Here is a 21,696-nt window from a genome sequence, read left to right on the forward strand (position 1 = left end):
AAATGGTCAAAGAAATCCTCATCTAAAACAGCTGCTGTCCACTACTGCCCAGCCTCTGGGCTGCACTGTCACTTGTGAACATGAAACCTCTAGGGGGAAGTCTGGGTCCACGATGAGCCAGTTCCTCCTAGGGAAAACTGGTCAACTTGTGCAAAGACACTGTTCCAGAGCCACATGCCCACCTCTTGGTCCCCCAGGGGCTTCCCTGTCATGGTCTCAGCTGTGCCATCAATTCTCTGAGAAGATGCTACTGGACTGAAAATGGGTGGGAGGAGGGGTGGAAGTTGCTGCCATTTTGGGGAGTTGAACAGGGCCTCTGGGGACTAAGTTCTTCAAATTCTTGGCACCTACCACAGTGCCAAGACCATAGTATGTGTTCAATCTTTAATAATGGTTGCATGCAGTTGAAGTAACAAGAAACGCAAAGCAGAAGAGAAGCTCTAGGGGAGGGAAGTTTGTGAGTATGCGTTGGGGAGGGGCTATTCTGTGACCAGGTTGGGGCTGGAGCCCCTGCTGCTTCCCAGAACTTCTTTGGTCCCCTATGGTGTCTTCTGTCTACAGAAGCCTTGGAGGTCTAAGTGATGAGTCTAAGGATGGGGTATGTGTCTGGACTATGTGTGGGGTTGGAGAGGCATCATAACTCAGGCGGAGCAGGACAGCACAAAGGCTACAGGTTTCATTCCCAGCCCTCAACTCATAAGATCCCTCCAGGGGCAGATACTGAGCCCAACCTGGCTGGGGCCCTGCTGAGCCCTATCACCCTCAGGGGCAGAAGGCCAGTTCTGGCAGCTCCCTTACCCGAGGGCCACTCACATTTTTTTTCACACAGGTAATCCACATTCATTATAGAAAAACGCCACATCATTCTTTATTGGACACCAGCACCAACACCAGCCCCCTTGTCTCCAGGCACACAGGCACGTGGGCAAGGGGCCCCGTCCCCTGGGGTGGGGGGGTACAGTGGAAGCCTGGCCCCGCTACCGCTCTCCTAGGGCCAGCACCCTCCTCGGTGCCTGGGGTACTTGCTCAGGTTTGTTCAAACTCCACGTCACAGTAGCCTACGCTGAGGGGCTGGGCCTGGACACCCCGCCTGCGAGAGGACGTAAAGAAACAGGGCGAGATGAGCCCCTCGGAAGGGGGTCGGTCTTGGGCCCCAGCAACACCTTCTCCACCACAACCAATGGTCTCCCCTTCCCCCAGTTCAGTGGATTTCAATCTGCCACTAGACACCAAAATTCCTTGGCGGGGGGCTCACTTCCAGAGATTCTTGCTTGGGGTGGGGCCGTGTGTTGGCAGGAATCTGCAAGCTGAACAGGTGCCGCAGGTGATTCTGATACAGGGACACCCCGGAACCTTGAGGAACACCTCTGTATTTCTAACTTGCCTGTTTCTGTGCCCCAGCTCCAAATAACTCAGTCTCTTTAGAAAAAAGCTGGATGCCTAAGGGGTGCCCAGTGCTCCTGGCCCACGGAGCCCCCATTAATGGCTCTAAAACTCTGTAAATGTGGTGGCGGGGGGAACCGAGGCACTGTCCAGCCCACGCACTGGGTGTGGACATGAAATCCCATCCTTAGGTCTCAGCCTCACAAGTTCCAGGACCTGACCAATCTCCTTAGGGTACCTCTAGGCATGCCTCCTTTATTACCCAAATAAGTTATGTGCTCAGAGATGGTAAGGAACTAGCTCAAAGTCGCCCAGTAAATTACAGACAGTTGAGGTTTAGACCCCACCATGCTTGGCTCTCAGCCTGGGACTCCCCTCTCTACTAGGCTGTTTCCCCTAGGGCCTCAAGACCTAGTAAGTGAATGAATCAGGGAAATGACCATCTTACGCAGGCCCATCCTAACAGGGGCACAGGTGTCATGAGAACCCATAAAATCATGGCCATGGCTACGAGCGCAGACTCTGAAGTCAGCCTGGTTCATATCCTGGTTCTGAGCAACTCTGGGCAAGTTACTTAACTGCTCTGTGCGTCAGCTGCCTACCTCTGAAATGGGGATAAAACTACATCCCCCTCATAGGGTTATGGTAAAGATCCAATGAAGCAATGCTGGCAGAGGGCTGAGCGCAGGGCTTGCCCCACACAGTATGGCCCTGCAAGTGTTAGCTATTATCAGTATTCTTTTCCTGTCAGTAGGGGTCCTCAGCCCCCAACCTGCCCATGGCCTGCATACCTCAGCAGCTCACAGCGGAAGTGTGCCAAACGTTTATAGGCAAAGTCCAGGTTGGTCAGCATCTTGTTGCTCCACAGCCTCTCGGCAACAGCCCCTGCTCTAGGCCTGCAGGAAAGGGGACATGCACCAGGTTGGGCCCTGGATCCCTGGCAAGGGTGCTGGACACCCACAGCCTCTTGTTTAGGTACCCTGGACTAGCTCGGGGCCAAGGGACATGATCAACACCTTAATCAGAGTGACAGCCGGCTGGAGGGCTCACAGGGACTTCTAGGGCCCAGCTCCATCTTCAGCAAAATGGGGATCGTGATCCCATCTCCTCCTCTCCCAAACACATGGGAACCAGAGTACGTCTTAAAGGCGTCGTGAACACGGATACAACAGTGGCCGAGCAGCTGTTCTCAAAATGTAAACTCTATACACCCAACCAGACTTGGTGAGGGGCTGCAGCCTCTGAGGAGACAGCATAGAGGAGTCTTATCACAGGGCCATGCACTTCAGGGTTGGATCCTGGGCAAGCCATCCCGAAAGCAACATTCTTTCAACATGTTCTCCAGGACTCCTTATCTCTATCTGTGAAATGGGGACAACAGTCTCCATCCGACACATCTATGGGCTGGAGGAGTAAATACGCAAGTCAGGCGGGAGGTGACTTACATACAAACAGGGGCAACACTGCGATGCCCCTTCTCTCCCAGGCCTGAAAGGAGGGTGCTCAGCTGGGCGAGGCTGGACAGGATTGAGCCTGTGAGGGAGAACCCACGCCCACAGGCCCAACCCTCCACGTCCCCAGGTAGCCCTTACCAGAGCCTGGGGACCAGGTTTGTGCTGTCCACATACTCTCCCCACATACAGGCCTCTCCGCCAATCACCAGAGCCTTCTGCTCAGGGCTACCTGAGGGAAAACAAGCAACCACAGGCCTCTACCGCCTTCCCAACATGGCCCACTCCTCAGATAGGTCATTTCGTCTCTTGACCTGCAATGTCCAGCCCAGAATCTCCTGCCTCCCGCCCTGTACCCCATTCAACCGCCTTTGGCAGCAAGGAGAGCTCCCTGTTTACCTTCAAATGCCAGTGGCTCCACCATGTAGATATTCTTCCAGTCAGGGCCATAAGTTATGTGGTTCAGGTACCAGGGGGCAGAGAGCAGGGCCCGGAAGCCGGCACTGGTGACCAGTTCCATCTCCTTCGTGTACCTTACAGGCATCTTTTCTCGCCATACCTGGATGACTGTGTCTGGCTGAACCTGTCAGGAAAGGTCAAAGGGCAGTAGGAGATTCCCGGGCCACAGTGTTATGCAAGCAACCCAGGCCAAGGGGTGTGTATTCCCTCTGCTCCCCAGCAGCAAAGCATTTCTCTGTGACTCCTAACAACTGAGTTTCTAGCCCAGTGCAGAGGCCGAGGGTCCCACAGGCCCTAGGAGAGCTCCCTGCTGCCTCTCCCCCAGTCCTTCTGCAGCTTCCCTGTCTACACTGAGATAGTAACACCAGCTGTGAGCTAAGGGAGAAAAGCAGTGGGGCCCAGGAGACTCAACAGATCAGGAGCTACCATGTCCAAGCATCTCCAGATGCTTCTGAGGACGGGACGAGGTTCCTGCAGAGCCCCTGACGTGGCAGGAAGCTGGGATCTTAGTGCTCAACAATGAAGGAGAAGGTAGCCCCGCTCGCAGACCTGGAAGATCCTAGTCTATGACACAGGCAGGAAAACCCAACCCATCATGCCAGTCTCAGGAATCCCAAGTAACCTAGCAGCAGAAATAACTCGTTCAGTTCACAGTGAGGGAAGACAGATGGAGGCCCTGACACCCACACCCAGGGCTCAGACCTCTGTACCCGCACAGGAGCAGGGAAGGGATGGGAGACCATGGGGAGGCACTGAGGGTGGCCCCTTCTCTCTGCCCCTGGCTCACCTTTACTTTATTATCAAACACCTCCTGCCACACCACGTAGCCCTTGCCATAGGCAGAGACGATGTCCAGCAGCCTTAGAGAGTAAAGGGAATGTCTGCTCAGTTCAGACAGGCTCTGTGCTACAGGTGCCAGTGCCCTGGGGGCTGAGCCTGCTTAGGGGCCCATTCCTGACTGACCAGGTGGGAATCAACCACTCCAACGAAAGGACATGACAAAGGACCCCTTCAGGGGCCCAGAGAGTGGTCCAGCAGGTCCTGGTCCTGCTATGGAAAGTGAGGACTTCACAGGAGTTGACCCCCAGGGACCCTGCCCTCCCTCCCTCCTTCCTCACGTCTGGATGTAGAAGGACTCCAGCTTCTTGAAGTCGTCACCAAAGCCTTTCTTCTTCATAAAGGCCTGGATATCTGGGTTGGACTTCCTGAATCCCAAAAGAAAATGAAGATTAATTCTTTTGACATCCTCAAAGCCCAGAGCTTGGGGATGTATCACCTGGCCTCCCACAACTCCTTTTTTTCACCTGAAAAACCAATCGACTGAGGATCTCAAGAGGCCACAAATTTGGGAGGTGTGGCTAAACAAAGTTAAATGACGGGGGCCACTGACATAGGCTGAGTCTGGATCTGAAGAGCTTCAAGTTCACCCTCAAAGAGAACACATATCAATCTCTCTGGGCTATGACACGTGGTTCTGAGGTCTAGGCTTGGGGCTCCGGCACACTGGATTCTGTCTTCTGTCTCTTACCTCCCACACCCTGGGCACAGTCTGCTTTTCCCTTAGTATTTATTCTTTATTCCAGTTGGATACAAGCATTGCTGTCTGTCACCCATTGCAGCTCCCTTACCCCACAAGGTCTACATTTTGTTTTTCCCCTCCTCCACTCTTTCCTCAGATCCAGCGCTAGTGCCCCCTTCACCAAGAAGCCCCTGAGCCTCTTTTGAGCTAAGCAGATCTGAGTGTTGGAAGCTTACAATGTAATACTAACTAGACACTGTCATATATTAGCCTCGAATTCATATGTGTCCTGTCTCTTCAACCAGACTATTTTAAGCTGCCAAAAGCAGGGATTGTTTTTCTCTATCCTGATTTTCCCAAGACAGTTCTGTGCCCAGAGCTGGTTTTTCTGTAAATATCTCAAGGCTATGACAGGAGGAAAGGAGAGTTTCACATTCACAGCCTTGCCAAAATCAGGTAGGGCCTCTCTGTAGGTGGAGAGAGAAAAGGCCGAAGACCTGAGCCATCAGGATGGAGACAGATGAGGAACACCTGAGACAGGTAGCTTCTCACGGGCTAACCTCTACTCTGAGTAGGCAGTTCATCAGGCCAGGATGGGAAGGTCACAGGGCTCATACCAGCAGGTGAAGTCAACCTCATCTCCTCCAAGGTGAAGATAAAAATCTGGGAAGACGGAGCTGATCTCCAAGAAGAAGGCGCTCATGAACTCATAGGTATTGTTGAGAGCGGGATTCACTGGCCCAAAGGTGCCAGAAGGGTGAGACCCAGAGTAGCAAGGAGTTAATAATCCAGGGACACCTAAGGCAATAGAGAACCTCACACTAGTGTCACAAATACACAGACCCCACATACAGTCATATACATGATGACAATCACGTTCAGACATTACATGCACACAGACGGGAACACTCAGGCATTCACAGACACTGGTAATTATGAGCATTTAGTGACAATCAAAGAAATACAAGTATGTCCACAATCCTACACAGACAACTGGCACACACATACTCCTGCCTTGACACACTCTTCCAGCAGGGGTCACCCTTGGTCCCAAAGTTTGCCCTCACGTAGCCTATGGGCAGAAAAGCAGAGAGCCTGATCCAGCAAAACTGGCAAAATCTTTCTTCCACGCTAGGGCACAACAACCTACAAGGGCATCATGAGGCAAGGACGTCTGAGAAGAATTTTCCCTTTTTATTTATTTATTTATTTGGCTGCATTGGGTCTTTGTTGCTGTGCACAGGCTTTCTCTAGTTGCAGAGAACAGGGGCTACTCTTTGTTGCGGTGCATGGGCTTCTCATTACGGTGGCTTCTCTTGTTGCAGAGCACAGGCTCTAGGTGCACGGGCTTCAGCAGTTGTGGCTCGCGGGCTCTAGGGCACAGGCTCAGTAGTTGTGGCGCACGGGCTTAGTTGCTCCGCGGCATGTGGGATCTTCCTGGACCAGGGCTCGAACCCGTGTCCCCTGCATCGGCAGGTGGATTCTTAACCACTGAGCCACCAGGGAAGTCCCCGCCCATATTTTAATAGTAAGAAGCGGCCTCCTTCGCCCAAAGTAAATTCTGCCTATCTAAATTCCCAGTGGAAAAAGTTGATGGAAACCATTCTTCCAGAGACCAAGGCTGAGGCATGCTACATCCAAGAGCCGACATCCTAAAGTCCCGTTGAGGGGAATCAGTAGCCTCCCTCCACCTCCAGACATTATTCTTACCTGGTCCCCATGACAGAGTGTGGCCGGGAGTGTCGAACTCTGCCAACACACGGATACCCCGAAGCCGCGCATATTCAATCACCTCCTTCACATCCTGTGCTGTGTAGATGTGGGTGGCAGGGTTGTAGGACCCCTGGAAGGTACAGAACACCATTCAGGACCTCATTTCCTGAAGGCTGGCAGAGGAAAGGATACTCAAAATGCCTTCTGGACTCCCCTGGATATCAGAAAATCTACCAAGAGCCCTTTGGTATCAGGGGTCTTCAAGGAACTTTATCATAATTTCCCACAAGCTGTCACATCTACTGTCTTATCTCAGTGCCGTGATGCCAGTGAGGTGAGTAAGGTAGTCATTATGCCCAGCTAACCAAATATAGATAAATAAAAAGAAGATGGGGCCAGGAGAGATTCTCTCCTGAAGGTCACAGAGCAAATTAATGGTGTAGTTTGGACCTGAACTCAGGTCTCCTGACTCCAAATCCAGTGCCCGCCCCCTATATGTCAGTGTGTCCCTAAAACTGGCTGGTTAGGAGGAGAGCTGGTGTCCTTGCCAGCAGGGCGCCATAGCCAGGTTCAGACTTCAAGCCATCAACTTGGTCTGGGCGAAATTAAGGCATACCTTTTTGGTGAGGTTTGGAAAAGTGAAGCTCTCATATGGGAAGGAAGGGTCATCGACCAGATGCCAGTGGAACACGTTGAATTTATTGTACGCCATGACATCCTGTAGGTCAGAGCACGCACAGTTAACTCAGCACAACTTCTCCGGCTGCAGCCCCAAGCTTGGCAGGCTGCTCCACACACGTTAACAGGCTCGACCCGCCCAGCTTCCTGCTAAGTGTTCACGGGTTCTCCCTATCAAACCTTCGCATCGGGTTGCGCCCGGCGTGGAGGGAAGGGGAAGACCCTGCACATGCAAAGATGGCCGACAGAAGTAGTATCTCCTCTTTGGGGGATGAGTTATGGTCACATCGAGAGGAGGGCTGCAGCTCCGTGGTACCCTGGGGTCTTCAGAAAGCCCCACAATACCCTGAAAACTAATATTTCCTCCTGCCATTTGTTTTGGGTTTTCTGACTAGTGTTTATCCAGACGGTGAGGTCTGTTGTGAATTTAGTAGCCCCATGATCCATAAATCTCAGATGCCAAAACTGGTGGATGTGTCCACGTCTTTGGTTCCATCAGGAGAGCAAAGGAAAAGTTAGACACGTGAGCTAGGTCAGCAACTGTCAGGTCAGACTGCCCATCAAATTCAAGACAGTGAGGACCATCCCCAGCTAAGACTTTTGGACATCTCTTTCCTATGACTTTGTACTAACTAAAGTTAGCTCTGCTTAGTCAATTCCCCAAACCACTTCCTGCATCGCTGGAGATAGCCTGGACATTGGTCCTCAGTAGCCAAATGGGGTAGGTTTAAATCACTCTTGTTATTTTTTTGAATCTTGGAGCAGGTCATCTTTTACATTTTTCCCGGGAGCTCACTAAGTTATGCACATTCTCTCTGTAACTCTTTAAGAATATGGCACCTGATCTATCTGTTGTCCCATTACCCCAGAACCCTGAGGGCAAAGAAGGCCTTAAGGCCTGGTTACCAGAGTGTCCAGGATGCTAGCCAGTGGCAGGTAATGGCGAGACGTATCCAACAACAAGCCCCGGTGAGGGAAGCGGGGGAAGTCCTCAATCTCCGTCTTGTTGATATAGAACTGTGTGGACCAAACACTGAACATGTTAAGATTCAAAGGAAATTCACCAGTGGGGTGGAGGGGGATGAGAAAAGTCTTCCAAGATCCCTGAAAAGCCAACCTGTGACTATTCTGCAGGGTAACTGTCTCCACAAACACTGCACACCTCTACCTCAATGACCATAAGCAGGTACCTGTCCAGAGAGCAACTGTCCCATGCCAGCCAAATACAGGTGTCCCACATACCACTCAGCCCACACATTCCAAATTTTCACTGACTGTTAATATTTTCTTCAAAGCAGTGTGGCCTCAAGGTCATGTCTAAACAATGACTCAGGGGAACTAAGTTATACCCCAACTGGCAAAATCTACCAAACCAGTTTCCATCCATATCTCCTTGAATACTCTTTTTTGGGGCCATCTCAAGCCACCAGGACTCTGTTTAAGGTAAAATAAGATATTTCCAGGACTCTCAACATTGGGAGCAAACCCCAGAGATTGTGTGTGTGTGTGTGTGTGTGTGTGTGTGTGTGTGTGTGTGTGTGTGTGTGTGTGTGTGTGTGTGTGTGTGTGTGTGTGTGTGTGTGTGTGTGTGTGTGTGTGTGTGTGTGTGTGTCCCAGAGATTTAAAAGGAGCCCTTTTTGAGGGCCCACACTCACCGTGCCCTCAGGAGATCTCCAAATAAGCTGGCTAAAAGTCTCCAGACCTGCAGGGAAGTAGAGAGGCAGATGGAAAGACTTAGGGAGGTGGGTAAAGAGTTGGAACCATTTGGAAGGTTCCCATGTGGCACGGCACAGTGCTTGGGCACACGGCGAGAGGGGATCTAGTGTAGGCTTGATGGTTCTCAACAGTTACGAAAAGGGGATAGTAGGAAGCCAGTCTCTATTTTTACTCTGTATTTTATTTGGGGAGGTGGCAGCGTGAGGGGTTTTTATGCCCCTCCTAGCAATACACTAACCCACATGCCTCTTATCTATACTTCGTAAGCCTTGAATTTACAAAGATGTTAAGAAGAGAGGCCAAGATGTGTGCCCATGAGGACAGACGCAGGGACAGGCCAGCCCACAAGGGGTTAAAGCTTTCCATGGATAATACCCATCAGGAGCTAAGGGAGCTGAGAAAAAGGGGCCCCCAATCTGCTGCCCCTTCACTTCTCCCAGACTGAATTGTGAGAATGTGATCATTGACTTGAGTTTCATAAACTCAGTCAGAAACTTGTGGGTCCACAGCTGGACTTAGAAGACAAAGAAGCCTCCACTTTTCCTCTTCAGAGCCTGAGAAGAGAAGCAGCTATAGGGAGCTGAGGTGTGGCAGGCAGCAACTGCCCCAGAAGACTGGACACAGACTCCTAGATTCCAGCAAAGCCCAAGGGCAGGCATGCTGAGTCCAGAGCACTAGATGTTCTCAACAGCTGGGGCCTCACTTCTGAAAATCCAGCAGAAGCCCTGTGAAGGATTCCCAGAACCCTAAGTTTTCAGAATTTAAGAATTTGTGAGACTTTCATGGTCACTCAGTAGCTCATTTGAGGCAGACTTCCAGTGTACCATCTGGGCTTCTCTCCAGTCTGACTCTGACGCCTAGCACTCGGGGTCCCAGATCTCCCCTACCTTAACCTGCCTAATAGTTAACACCCACACAAAAGCTACAAGAGGTAGAAAGGGGAGTTGGCATGCTGTTTCTCCAAAACACAGGGGAGGGGAGGAGAAGCTGGGGAACAAAGACAAACCAAAACAACGTTTGGAGTTCAGTGAGAATTTCTCTCATCGTTCACCAGCAGACCTTTTACCAAAAGCAGTCGAGTTGTTTGGCTAAGTCTGTGTCTAGGGACCGAATACCTTTTCAGTAAGCCAAGAAGAAGGGCAGGGGGGCCTATCACCCGTTAGCTAGCAAAGTTCTCATTTTCTCCCCCAATAATAGAGTTCTACATATTTTACCACTCTTTACCTCTTTTTTTGACATTTATCTATTCCTTTTGATCTAGTTTTTAAAGAACCTTTCCGATCATGTGTCTGAAAGGAGAGCTGAACAAGCAGTGCTTGTGGCAGAGTGGGCCTCTCTCCCCAGCTGCCTGCCCCCTGCTTCCCCAGAGCACCTGCCCAGGGGAGTGGCTGCCCCCGCACAGGCTGACACCTGTCAACTTCTGGAGACAGCGGTAAGAATACTCCCTTCAGGGAGCTGGGGAAATACTCCAACTGGTCCATAAAGCAAGCTTCCTAAGGTGGGGGTGTTCGCTGGGCCCCTAGTCCTGCCCCCTACCCCACCAGGGTCGACCTTCCCACAACATCCTTCTCTCTCTCCCAGTGTCAGCCCCATCTTGTTACCTCGGAGGGCGCCCCAGACAGTCTCTGAGAGGAGGAAACACTGCTCATCATTTATGGTCAGGGTGTCTGAAATGATAGAAATGACCCCATTTGGTTAAGGATTTCTACCCTCAGATTACAATCACATGTTCTGTGCAAATCCTTGGATTAGAAAATAACAACAAGAGAACAGTATGGAGGTTCCTTAAAAAACTAAAAATAGAATTACCATATGATCCAGCAATCCCACTACTGGGCATATACCCAGAGAAAACCATAATTCAAAAAGAGTCATGTACCAAAATGTTCATTGCAGCTCTATTTACAATAGCCCAGAGATGGAAACAACCTAAGTGCCCATCATCGGATGAATGGATAAAGAAGATGTGGCACATATATACAATGGAATATTACTCAGCCATAAAAAGAACGAAATTGGGTCATTTGTAGAGACATGAATGGACCTAGAGACTGTCATACAGAGTGAAGTAAGTCAGAAAGAGAAAAAACAAATATCGTATATTAACACATGTATGTGGAATCTAGAAAAATGGTACAGATGAACCAGTTTGCAAGGCAGAAATAGAGACACAGATGTAGAGAACAAATGTATGGACACCAAGGGGGGAAAGCAGGGAGGGGTGGTGGTGGTGGTGGTGGTGGGATGAACTGGGAGATAGGGATTGACATATATACACTAATATGTATAAAATAGATGAATAAGAACCTGCTGTATAAAAAAAAAAATAAAATTCAAAAAAAAAAAAGATAAGCTGTCACCCGTGTGGATTTTTCCGTTATATATGGATAGTTCTCTTTCATTTAGGAATAAAAATGCAATATATTATAAAACAAAAAATAACAAGGGACTTCCCTGGTGGTCCAGTGGTTAAGATTCCACACTTCCACTGCAGGGGGCGTGGCTCTGATCCCCGGTCGGGGAACTAAGATCCCTTATGCCGCATGGCGCGGCCAAAAAAAAAAAAAAAAAGAAAAGCTAACATTTTTTTTTTTCTTTCAAAGGGGAGGCGTTCCCTGAGCAAGCAAGGCTGCACTCAGGCCTGGGGCCACAGTGGGAGGGTGGTCACCCAGTGGCTCCGAGGCCCTGGAAGACAGTGTGTGAGGAGGGGCAGGCGGGTACAGATTCCTCTACAAAGCACCACCCACCCTGTGGGTCAGTTTCCCCACCGGAAACATAATTCCTGCCAGGCTTTAGCTCCAAGTATGAAGGGGAGAGGGATGCTTGGAGGGGTGAGTCCAGGTTACGACATTCCCAGAGCCTTTGAAATCACCCTCCTGTCCTTTTGTCTCCAAGCTTCAGCTACTCCATCAGAAATGTAAGGAAGAAGCCAAGACCTGAATGTTCGCTTTGCAGACTGAGACGTCCCCAAATGCCGCTGCTCAGGGAAGTCGGGTGGCAGCCACAAACCAACGCCTTGACTTCATCTTGGTTCAAACGGCCGAAAACTCCTTCTCTTCCCAGGGTAGGGTCTCTTAGAGAAAATCAGCAAAGTGTACAAGTTCCTAAAATGCCAGTGGGATTATATTCAGTCCAGAAGGCGGGTGTCCTGTGGGACTCAGTGAATAGCCAGTGTGATGTTCACAGCCAACTGTCAGATGCTGGTTAGACTGCATAGGAAAAATTCACCTTTGACCGCTCTGGGCACTTGGTGAGCCCTGGTCCCCATACTCATGGAGGGCTCCAGGCGTAGCATCCGCAACTTAGGCCAGGCCATCTGGAGTTACAGCTCCAGACAAGTGCTTTCTCTTCTCAAACAGGGAACAAGGCGGTACTTACAATTCTCCACAGACTCCAGAGAAGGAAACTGGTCACATCCAGGAGTGACAACAAGGATAACCAACGAATTCTTCTCTGACATATGCCATTTTCCTGCAAGGACAGGATGAACTCAGTGAGGCTGACCTGCCACCAGAAACAACAGGCAAAATTAAGGCCCTACAGAAGGGTTGCTGGCTCTGGTCTTTTCAGCTTGTGTGCCTGTGGTAAGGGGGAGGGGACGGATCTGCCCTTGGCACTGCCTAGTCATCTGTTCAACTTGGTCACTTTGGTCGTGCTCCGCTCTCCCCAGTAACCTGCCTGGCCCGTGTATGACTGACCTGGCAGCAGCTCTCTGTAACCGGGCTCTCTGTTTCTGACTTGTAGAGGCCAAGCACATGATTCGAAGACCTCAACAACTGCTTCTGAACTAAAGGTGGCTCTAGAGTACTGCTAGTCAAAGTGTGGTCTGCAGATTAGCTGCTGATCTGCAGACGGTGTTACTGGTGGGTCACCAGATAGGAAGCTTACATGACTCCAGAATGTGAGGCAACTATGTCAGAGCAAACTCACTGTTTAGGTCTAACAGTTTTTCATAACAAGGCTATCTTGTTGAAGGGAACAGTTTTACGTTCTGGTGCGTATGCTTCTCATCTCATTGCAGACGGGCACTTGAAGTAGCACTGCTCTGGAGGGCTCCAGATGAAAGCTTCCAACTTTGTAAAGGCTCAGGAGCTAATGTGAGCAGATGAAGCAGATGACAGGAGGATCTTCTATGCAAAGGAGGCCTGAGATGACCTAGCGGGCACTCCAGCAAACGCACGTGGCCACCAGCCCATCCTGCTTCCTTCCTTCCTCTTCCCAAACAGGTTCTCTGTCCAAGGCAGACTTCTTCCCAACAGCGGAAAGCCACCCAGTAGGAGACAACTATATACTATCTAATATCGTTTAACAGATCCCAGTCTACGCAGGGAAAAAAAAAAAAAAAAAAAGCCAAAACACGAATGTACTGTCTCTTCCCACCCTCCCACTGGTGCTTCTCCATGACCTTCAGGGTGGCTCTGATGGTACCACTCCAAGCCCGAGCCTCAGCGAACCCCCACTCTCTTATTCTTTTTCTGGAGCCACATTCATCCCCACTGGCGCCACAACATCCCTGACTTCCTATGGAACTATAAAGTCAGGGGTAGGATGGCCTGGCAAAAAAGCAGGGAGAGAGGATTCAAAACCAAACTGGCAGAAGGGACCCGGGAGCCTTGAACCATCTCAAGGAAGCCTGCTCAAATCTCCTGATCACGACACCACATGGCTGCATCTTGGCTTTCAGGCCGGCCAGGAAGCAAGCCAACCAGGGGCCCTTTCCCACCATAATGAGCAAACACGTGCTTTCCCCTGCCTGTAAATACCCTGTTGCCCCACACCAATACCTGCTTAAACCCTGGAGGCAGAAGAGAATTTGAGGCTATTCTGGGACAGGCCAACTCACAGCTCCATTCTAAACCCTGGAGACTCATCCCCACAACACAGTGAAGACTCATCCCCACAACACAGGAGGACAACCAGACTTTCAGGGCAGAGAGCACGCTCAAAGCAGAATGTGCAGGGCCATCTCAAGCTCTCTAAGCAGACAGGCCATCTCTACAAACCCCAAAGGCCAAGGAGGACTTCACTGAGAGGCAGGCGTGAAGAAAACTATAAAAGAATATCCCCTCCTTCAACCACGGCCTCATCCCTTGTCTCCTTATCCCCACCTGACCCCACACATTGTGGAGCCCCAATATCATTGTGTGGAGAGCTCATGTGGACATCTACCCAGGCGGGCATGCAAAAGAGGACAAAAGTCCTGAGCTGTATAGTCTTAATCCTCTGGACCTCAGTCTACCAAACTGAGGAGAAATCACAACTATTCATATGCAACTGCCACGGTCACTGTCCTGATGACGAGAGAGGCTGCACGAACACCAGGTTTATCTGAACTTACTTAGAAGACAAGAAAACATCTAACTGCTGTTGTTATTATATTTTTGTTTTTCTAAAACACACCTATACTCCATTCTCTAAATCCATGTTCTTTTAGTGGGGAAGGTCCCAGACTCCTTTGAAGATCTGATAAAAAGGAAAGATTTTTCCCCTAGAACAATGCCCTTAATTTAAGGGCTCATCCCTCCACCCCTGACCACCAATCTCATGGTGAAGAAGCCCCGTCCTAAGTGCTCTCAGTGACTCATGTGGGTTTGGGCTGATAAAGAAGACACAGAGTCATGGCTGCTGCTTAAACAAGCTCTGAGGAGGAAGGACCAGGGGACGCAGTGATGTGAGAGCTGACAAAACAGGAGGGACACTGGGTCATTTAAAGGATGTAAATAGAGACCATCATTGTGGTTTTCCGCCTCCAAGTTGCCACTCTGAAGAGAACAGGAAATAGGCAGGGGACAAGCCAGCCGCCTCTACAAACACCCACACACCCTGCGCTGGGAAGAACTGAGGTGTGGGAAGCAGGGTCTGGCAAAGAGCCTGCTCACCAGCGATCGCACGGGAACGCTTGCAATGAGCCCGGGTGGGACAGCAGGAAATTCTGAAGCCTCAAGTGCTCAGGAAGCAGCATGGAAAACAGAGCACTGAGCTGGGAGATCAGGAAGGGTTAGTTCTGGTTCTGCCCCTGCCGCTGCCAAGCAGAGCGAGTCTCGGGGCTCCCACTTCCTCCCTGATAAACAATGGCAGGGTGGGACCAGGTCCCAGCTGCTCCTCAGAGCCCGTACTTCGTGATTCCACAGACAGATCACATACTCCGGGGTCCCATTCTAGACCACTGCTCCCATCTCTGCAGCTCCCTCATCCCCCATGCTTTCGTGGAAGCCTGCTCTTTTCTTTGGGTTCACTGAAAAGTTTGTATTTTTTTTAATTTAAGAAGTTAAAAAAATTCAAACAGCCCAGAAGTGTTTACAGCAAAAAGAAAAAAAAGGTTATCTTTGGCACCCCTCTTGTTCTCTGAAGAGATAACCACGGTTAGTCTTCTACCCTTGTGCCCCCTTTTTAGCACAATTTAGCCTTATTCATCACAGGTCAGCTCTGGATGTGGAACTCGAGAACAAGGGAATCCTAGACCCTTTTACTACCAAAATCCCGCTGTTGAACTTTGTCCAGATGCCAGTACTATGATCCTTCCATTCCCTTTCTGTTCTCAATCCTCTCCCATCCTCACTTCCTTCACTGCTGCCCTAGATGTGGTGACCCATCACCTCAAACACAATCTAGCCAATACTCTCAACAGCCTGTCCCTGTCTTCGGTTGCACACAGTGGGCAAAACCCTCAACCTGGATCAATCTAACATCTGCCTTCCGTGCACCTATCCTGGTCTCTCATCTTGGCTGGGCCCTTGATGCCAATCGTGAAAATCTGCTTCTCCACCACTGCGTTCTTCTATTCTCTGCAACAGCTATTTCAGACTGGTACCACTTTCTTCGAGTCCATAACTGGATCACAACCTCCTTTACTCTCAGCTGACAATCAGCAATCATCCACCTCTACCTTCCCTGCTCCTCCCTGACAAAAATACCTGCAACTCACACCTGGTCTTTACCTTCTCCTTTTCCTACCTTGGTGGAAGGGGCTTCCCTTCACCTGTGCTCTGCAACTCTCCTCAGGCTCCTCTTGTATAAGTTATCTCCCTTTCCCCCCAAATCTTCAAATTATTTCTTTTCGCTGATTCTCTCCCATCAGCATTAAAATCTTTGCAAGTCTTCCTAGTCTTGACTCCAGGTCATCTCAAACAGTCACTCTTTCTCTCTCCTTCCAGTTACAAAAGAAACTCTAGAGGAAATGGAGCCTGAGCAGTTCAGTGCTGAATTTCAAAGTCAGACAGATCTGGGTTCAAATTTGGGTTCTAACACTTCCTAGCTGTGGGACCCTGAGCAAGTTATTTCCCCTCTGAGCTGGAGGTTCCTCATCTGGTGATCATGACAGTACCTACCCCAATGGGCTGTTGAGAAGATTAAATGAGTTAAAGCGTGTGAAGTGCTTAGCTCAGTGCCCAGCACACGAGAGGTGCTCATGAAGTTGGCCATCCTTAGTCCTCTCTTTGTAGCCACTTCCTGACCTCCTTTCTACTCCTCAGTCCACTATAATCTGGCTTCCTTCACCATCACTCCTTTGAAAATGCCTTCACCAAGGGCCTGTAGTTCTGCAGCTAAATTCAAGGGATCCTTTTCAACAAATTCATTCATTCATTCAAGTTATTTACTGAGCGCTTACTATGAGCCAGGCTATTCTGTGCTGGGGACACAACAGTGATCAAAACAGACAAAAATCCCTGCTGTTCAGAGGCAGCATGGTACTAACACTTTCAGGACCTCTTGGCAGCATCAGACAGCAGACAGCCCTGACCTTCTTGAAACTAAACTCCCTTAGCTTAAGGGACACTGCTCTGTCTTGGTTTTCCTTCTAACTCCTTGAACATGCTTCCTCATTCTCCTTTTCCTTCACCCACCCCTACGTGCTGGTATCCCCAGGGTTCCAGACTTCTCTTTTTCTCCTCACTTTATACGCTCTCCGGACAATGCCATCCACTCCCATGGTAGACTGATGATTCTCAGATCTACCTTTCCATGCCAGCTCTTCTGGAGCTCTAGAGTCATACAGTACCTCCACTCAAATGTCTCAAAAGCACTTCAAATCTTAAATACGGAATTGAACTAACTCTTCATTCCTCTTCCTGGCTGACCTTCTCTCTCAGTTTGATAACAGCACCATCTACTGATTTACCCAGACCAGAAACCTCTTCCTTCTCCCATCCTTCTGAGTAGAGCGCAGGTTTATTCACTCATACTTATTGACTGTCTATGTGCCAAACCCTGTGCTAAGCACTGAGATTACAGCAGTTAAAAAGAAAGACCCAACTAAGTGTTATAACTACAGAATCCTTCCTGGCTCTTGACGTCACCACCATCTTCCCACCCACATTGGGTCAATGCCTTAATTTAGCCTCTTGTGAATTTTCACCTGGACTGTAAAAAAATCTCCCAGTTGCTCTCCCTGCCTCCATATATATCTCATTTCCATCTCTTATCCTTTGTGATCTTTTAATATGAAAATCTCTGCTCAAAAGCCTACAATGGTTCCCCACAGCTCTCAGGATAAAGTGCAGAATCTGCTGGATGATTATACGAACTCGACCCTCATCTTTCTCTGCTCCTGTGGGGGAACTCTCACAGGAGCACGATGAACTCTTTACAGAACTCTGAAAATGCCACATTTTCTCCCTCTTTTTCTCTGCATGTATTGCTTCCTCCAATTGAAACAAACTTTTCATTGCCTCCACATCTCACCTGATTAAGAAACAGCTCTGCTTTTCCTTTTCTAAAACTTTCTATCAGTCCCCCACCCTTTCCTAAGAGACCTTCCTATGTGATCATGAAGCAACATATACATACATTTTTCATAAAAGATATCTTAATATAGGCTGTTTATTTGTCTGTCTCCTCCCCAAGGCTGTGATTTCCTCAACAGCAGGGACCAATCTCAGTGTCTTTGTATTCCCAGTGCCTGACACACGGTAGTCATTCAATAAATGTTTGCTGGAAAAAAAATGAATGACGCTAGAACTTTTAAATGCATATTTAATGCTGCATATCATAATGATTGTGCTATACGATAATCAGGTATAAATGGCAAACAGTTAATGTAGAGATTACTTTTATACACCCAAACCTAGTATTTCTGAAGTTCTGGGACTGGGGTGGGGAATAGTAAAAAGACACTCAGACATCCAGAAAGAGCCTTTTCAGACACTGCTCTGAAGACTCCTAGGTCCACAAATCCGAAGATTCAGGTCTTTCTACTTCTCTGGAAGGGAGAACTCATTCCTGCAACAGGGTACCCAGAAGCCACGTCTTTACCTCAGTGCATAATAGCCTGTCCCTCGACCCACCCTGCTCCTCTGTGAATCAAAACATTTCCACCATATCAGTGTGTTTAATTCACAGAATCTCAGCAGCATAAAGAAAACACCACTCACTTTGGTTATAAAGTGGCATGTGGTTTGGCTTCTGGAGTGGAAACTAGGGAAGTCAACCCAGCCTTTGGCACATCCCACTCTTTCAGGTCTATCCTGCCCCGTAGTCCTGGCACTCTCCTCACTGGGGCCAACGCTGGTTCTCCACGCCTACTTTGCCCCCACCCCTCCCCCTCCCCCTCCCCGCCACTCCCAGCTTCATATGCGTGGCCTCTAGGCTTCCTCGCCCTGTACTTGGCCTAATGAGAGCCCTTGGAATCATTCATTTCCCACTCATTCCAACGATACATGGAGCACTTACTGTGCATCAGGACCTGTTCTAGGTGCTGGGGCAGTTAAAAGGAAAAACAAGCCCTGGTCCCTGCCCTTGAGGAGCTCACAGTCTAGTGGGAGAGACGAATATAAACAACAATTACAAAACAGTGTGATAAAGGCTACAGTAGATATTATAGCTGCCTCTTTCCGGAGGCAGAGAGGGAGACTTAACCTTGGAAGGGGACCTACGAGCAGGACCTTGAACCCTGAGTTGGTGTCTGCCAGCTACCAAGAGGGGAAAAGGTATTCCAAGCCTGGGAAGCAGCTGATACACAAGAGCATTGGTGTGTCTAGGGAAGAGGCAAGACCACCCCTGTCAGACTTCTCCCTGTAGAGTGGGAGTCTGAGAATCCAACTGCCCTGAGCCTGGAGCCCCTCCATAGTGCTGCTGGATTCAGTCTGGACCGTGGTGCCTCTTCCCACAAGTCCTAAGATTCTTCACCCACCAGAGACTACTAATACCTACTCAGAAATATTGATACAATCCATCTAGCCCATAGGTGAATCCTGAATATTCTCCTTTCTGTCTTCTTTTGTAAAAGTTGTAGTTAAAAGTTTTCTCTTTTCCTTTACTTTTAAAACTTAATCTGGGGGGCTTCCCTCATGGGGAAGAATCTGCCTGCCAATGCAGGGAACACAGGTTCGAGCCCTGGTCCCGGAAGATGCCACATGCTGTGGAGCAACTAAGCCTGTGTGCCACAACTACTGAGCCTGCGCTCTAGAGCCTTCAAGCCACAGCTACTGAGCTCATGTGCCACAACTACTGAGCCTGCGCTCTAGAGCCTTTGAGCCACAGCTACTGAGCTCACGTGCCACAACTACTGAAGCCCGCGTGCCTAGAGCCCGTGCTCCGCAGCTAGAGAAGCTACGACAATGAGAAGCCCGCGCACCGCAACGAAGAGTAGCCCCCACTCACCGCAACTAGAGAAAGCCCATGCACAGCAACGAAGACCCAATACAGCCAAAAATAAAAATAAATAAATAAATAAATTTATTTTTTAAAAAAAGGTGAAAATCCTAACTTCTTTCCTCTTTGTGGACATTTGGGAATGCTTCTAAGTTTTCAATATTATAAACAATGCTCTAGTAAATATTCACATATATATTCTTTGTTAAAGCAGTTGTGAGAGATTTTGGTAGGAAAATTCCTAGAGATGGAAATTCTAGGCCAAAAATATTAAAGTTTTTAGTTTTGATGCTGCCAATTACTCTTCCAAATTACTGTACTAGTTTATCTGAGCCAAAATATATGGGCCCATCTTTTCGTCCTTCCAAAACTAGACTACGTCACTTCTTTTTCATCTGTGCCAGCCTGATTGATAAAGAAATACAGCATTGTTTTAATTTGTATTTCTTTAATAATGATTGAATTTGAGCATTGCTTTGTCTTTACTGGTCATATTCTTTGTACTTTTTTTTTCCAACAGAAACATTTTTTTAATTGAAGTACAGTTGATTTACAATGTGCTAATTTCTGCTGTACATCAAAATGACTCAGTTATACACATATATATATGTACATTCTTTTTTTTACATTCTTTCCCATTATGGTTTATCCCAAGAGATTGGATATAGTTCCCTGTGCTATACAGTAGAACCTTGTTTATCCATTCCATATGTAATATCCAAACATATGTAATAGTTTGCATCTACTAATCCCAAACTCCCAGTCCATCCACCCACCCCAATTGGCAACCACAGATCTGTTCTCTATGTCTATGAGTCTGTTTCTGTTTTGTAGATAAGTTCATTTGTCTTTGCACTTTTTTTTTTTTTTTTGCAGTACGCGGGCCTCTCACTGTTGTGGCCTCTCCCGTTGCGGAGCACAGGCTCCGGACGCGCAGGCTCAGCGGCCATGGCTCACGGGCCCAGCCACTCCGCGGCATGTGGGATCTTCCAGGACCGGGGCACGAACCCGTGTCCCCTGCCTCAGCAGGCGGACTCTCAACCACTGCACCACCAGGGAAGCCCCTTTGCACTTTTTTTAAAGATAATTTTCTTTTATTGATTTGCAGAGCTGTTTCTAGATTTTAACCTTGTCTTTTAAGGTTGCAAATATGTGCCTCATTTTGTCTTTAACCTATGGGTTCTTTTGCTTTAATCTGTATGTAGTCAAATCTGTTAGTCTTCTCCTTTATGGTCTCCTTTATCGGCTTGCTTAGGAAGGCCTCCTCTACCCTGGGACTACGTGAATCATTCCTTTGATTCCTTCTAATAGTTTTACGGCATATCCTTAGATCTTTAATACACCTGGAATTTACTTCTGTGCTTGACATGAGGTAAAGATTTAAAAATTTTCCAAATGGATAACCAGTCATCCCTACATATTTATTGACTAATACATCTTTTCACTTTTGATTGGAAATGCTTCCTTTGTCATATAGTAAATTCTCACGTATATATATACATGTACATACACATACACACATGAACTTCTGCTTGCCTCTGGAACTTGTTTCCTTGGCATGGTTTCATAGTCATGGAAGTCTACTGTGTCATACTGCTATCATCCTTTGTCACTCTGCCCAGGACATAAACACCTCTGCTCATTTCTGGGCCGACACTCCCATCTCTCTAAGGGTTGTTTCCTCTTCCCCACCAAGCCACCTGTACTACACATCATCCATCCCTGCCAACCCTCTGGAGCCTTACTCCATGGTTATTCAATTACCAACACCCACAGCCCTTTCTACTTCCTCCTTAACGGAAGCCTGGCTCTCCCCAGGATACTGCTGCCCCTACCACTTGCTCTGAGCGGCAGCTCCTCTCACATTCTGGGGTTGAGCTATGGGGCTGCTTCCAGGCCATCCACCCTCTACAATCAAGGGCAGCAACAACAACCACCACCTCTCTTCTGTGGCTCATGACGTTCAGCTGTAAAATCTTGAGCCTCTCCTTGTCACGACACTCTGCAACTTCCTGTCACTTCTTTATTTACCCAAGACTTTGGATTCTGGTTTCCAGTCTTTCTCTCCATCCGGAGGCTAGTATTATCCTAGGTGACTTTTGGACTGGGAAATGTCCCAACTCATTCTCTCAAGCTTCAGTACCATACAGCTAACTGTCTGCTAGAAAACAGACACCTCACACTCAA

General features: G+C 48.7%; 1 protein-coding gene across 8 annotated transcripts in view; it reads right to left on the reverse strand.

Moving 5' to 3' along the window:
- Positions 1 to 843: 843 nt before the first annotated feature.
- Positions 844 to 21,696, reverse strand: part of HEXA (hexosaminidase subunit alpha) — a 38,658-nt gene continuing 17,805 nt past the window's right edge. For 2 of the 8 annotated variants that reach the window (XM_073801222.1, XM_073801221.1), the window contains exons 4-16: positions 12,298 to 12,390; positions 10,521 to 10,586; positions 8,859 to 8,905; positions 8,110 to 8,220; positions 7,142 to 7,243; positions 6,523 to 6,655; positions 5,430 to 5,610; positions 4,412 to 4,498; positions 4,081 to 4,153; positions 3,234 to 3,417; positions 2,976 to 3,066; positions 2,175 to 2,279; positions 1,106 to 1,307 (exon numbers count right to left, since the gene is read on the reverse strand). In XM_073801222.1, coding sequence (XP_073657323.1) covers positions 1,223 to 1,307; positions 2,175 to 2,279; positions 2,976 to 3,066; positions 3,234 to 3,417; positions 4,081 to 4,153; positions 4,412 to 4,498; positions 5,430 to 5,610; positions 6,523 to 6,655; positions 7,142 to 7,243; positions 8,110 to 8,220; positions 8,859 to 8,905; positions 10,521 to 10,586; positions 12,298 to 12,390 — 1,358 coding nt within the window. In that variant the 3' untranslated portion in view covers positions 1,106 to 1,222. The other 6 variants (XM_033851943.2, XM_073801224.1, XM_073801220.1 and 3 more) reach the window with 6 other exon arrangements.

This window comes from Tursiops truncatus, chromosome 2, assembly GCF_011762595.2.
Source record: "Tursiops truncatus isolate mTurTru1 chromosome 2, mTurTru1.mat.Y, whole genome shotgun sequence".
Classification (NCBI taxonomy): Eukaryota; Metazoa; Chordata; class Mammalia; order Artiodactyla; family Delphinidae; genus Tursiops; species Tursiops truncatus.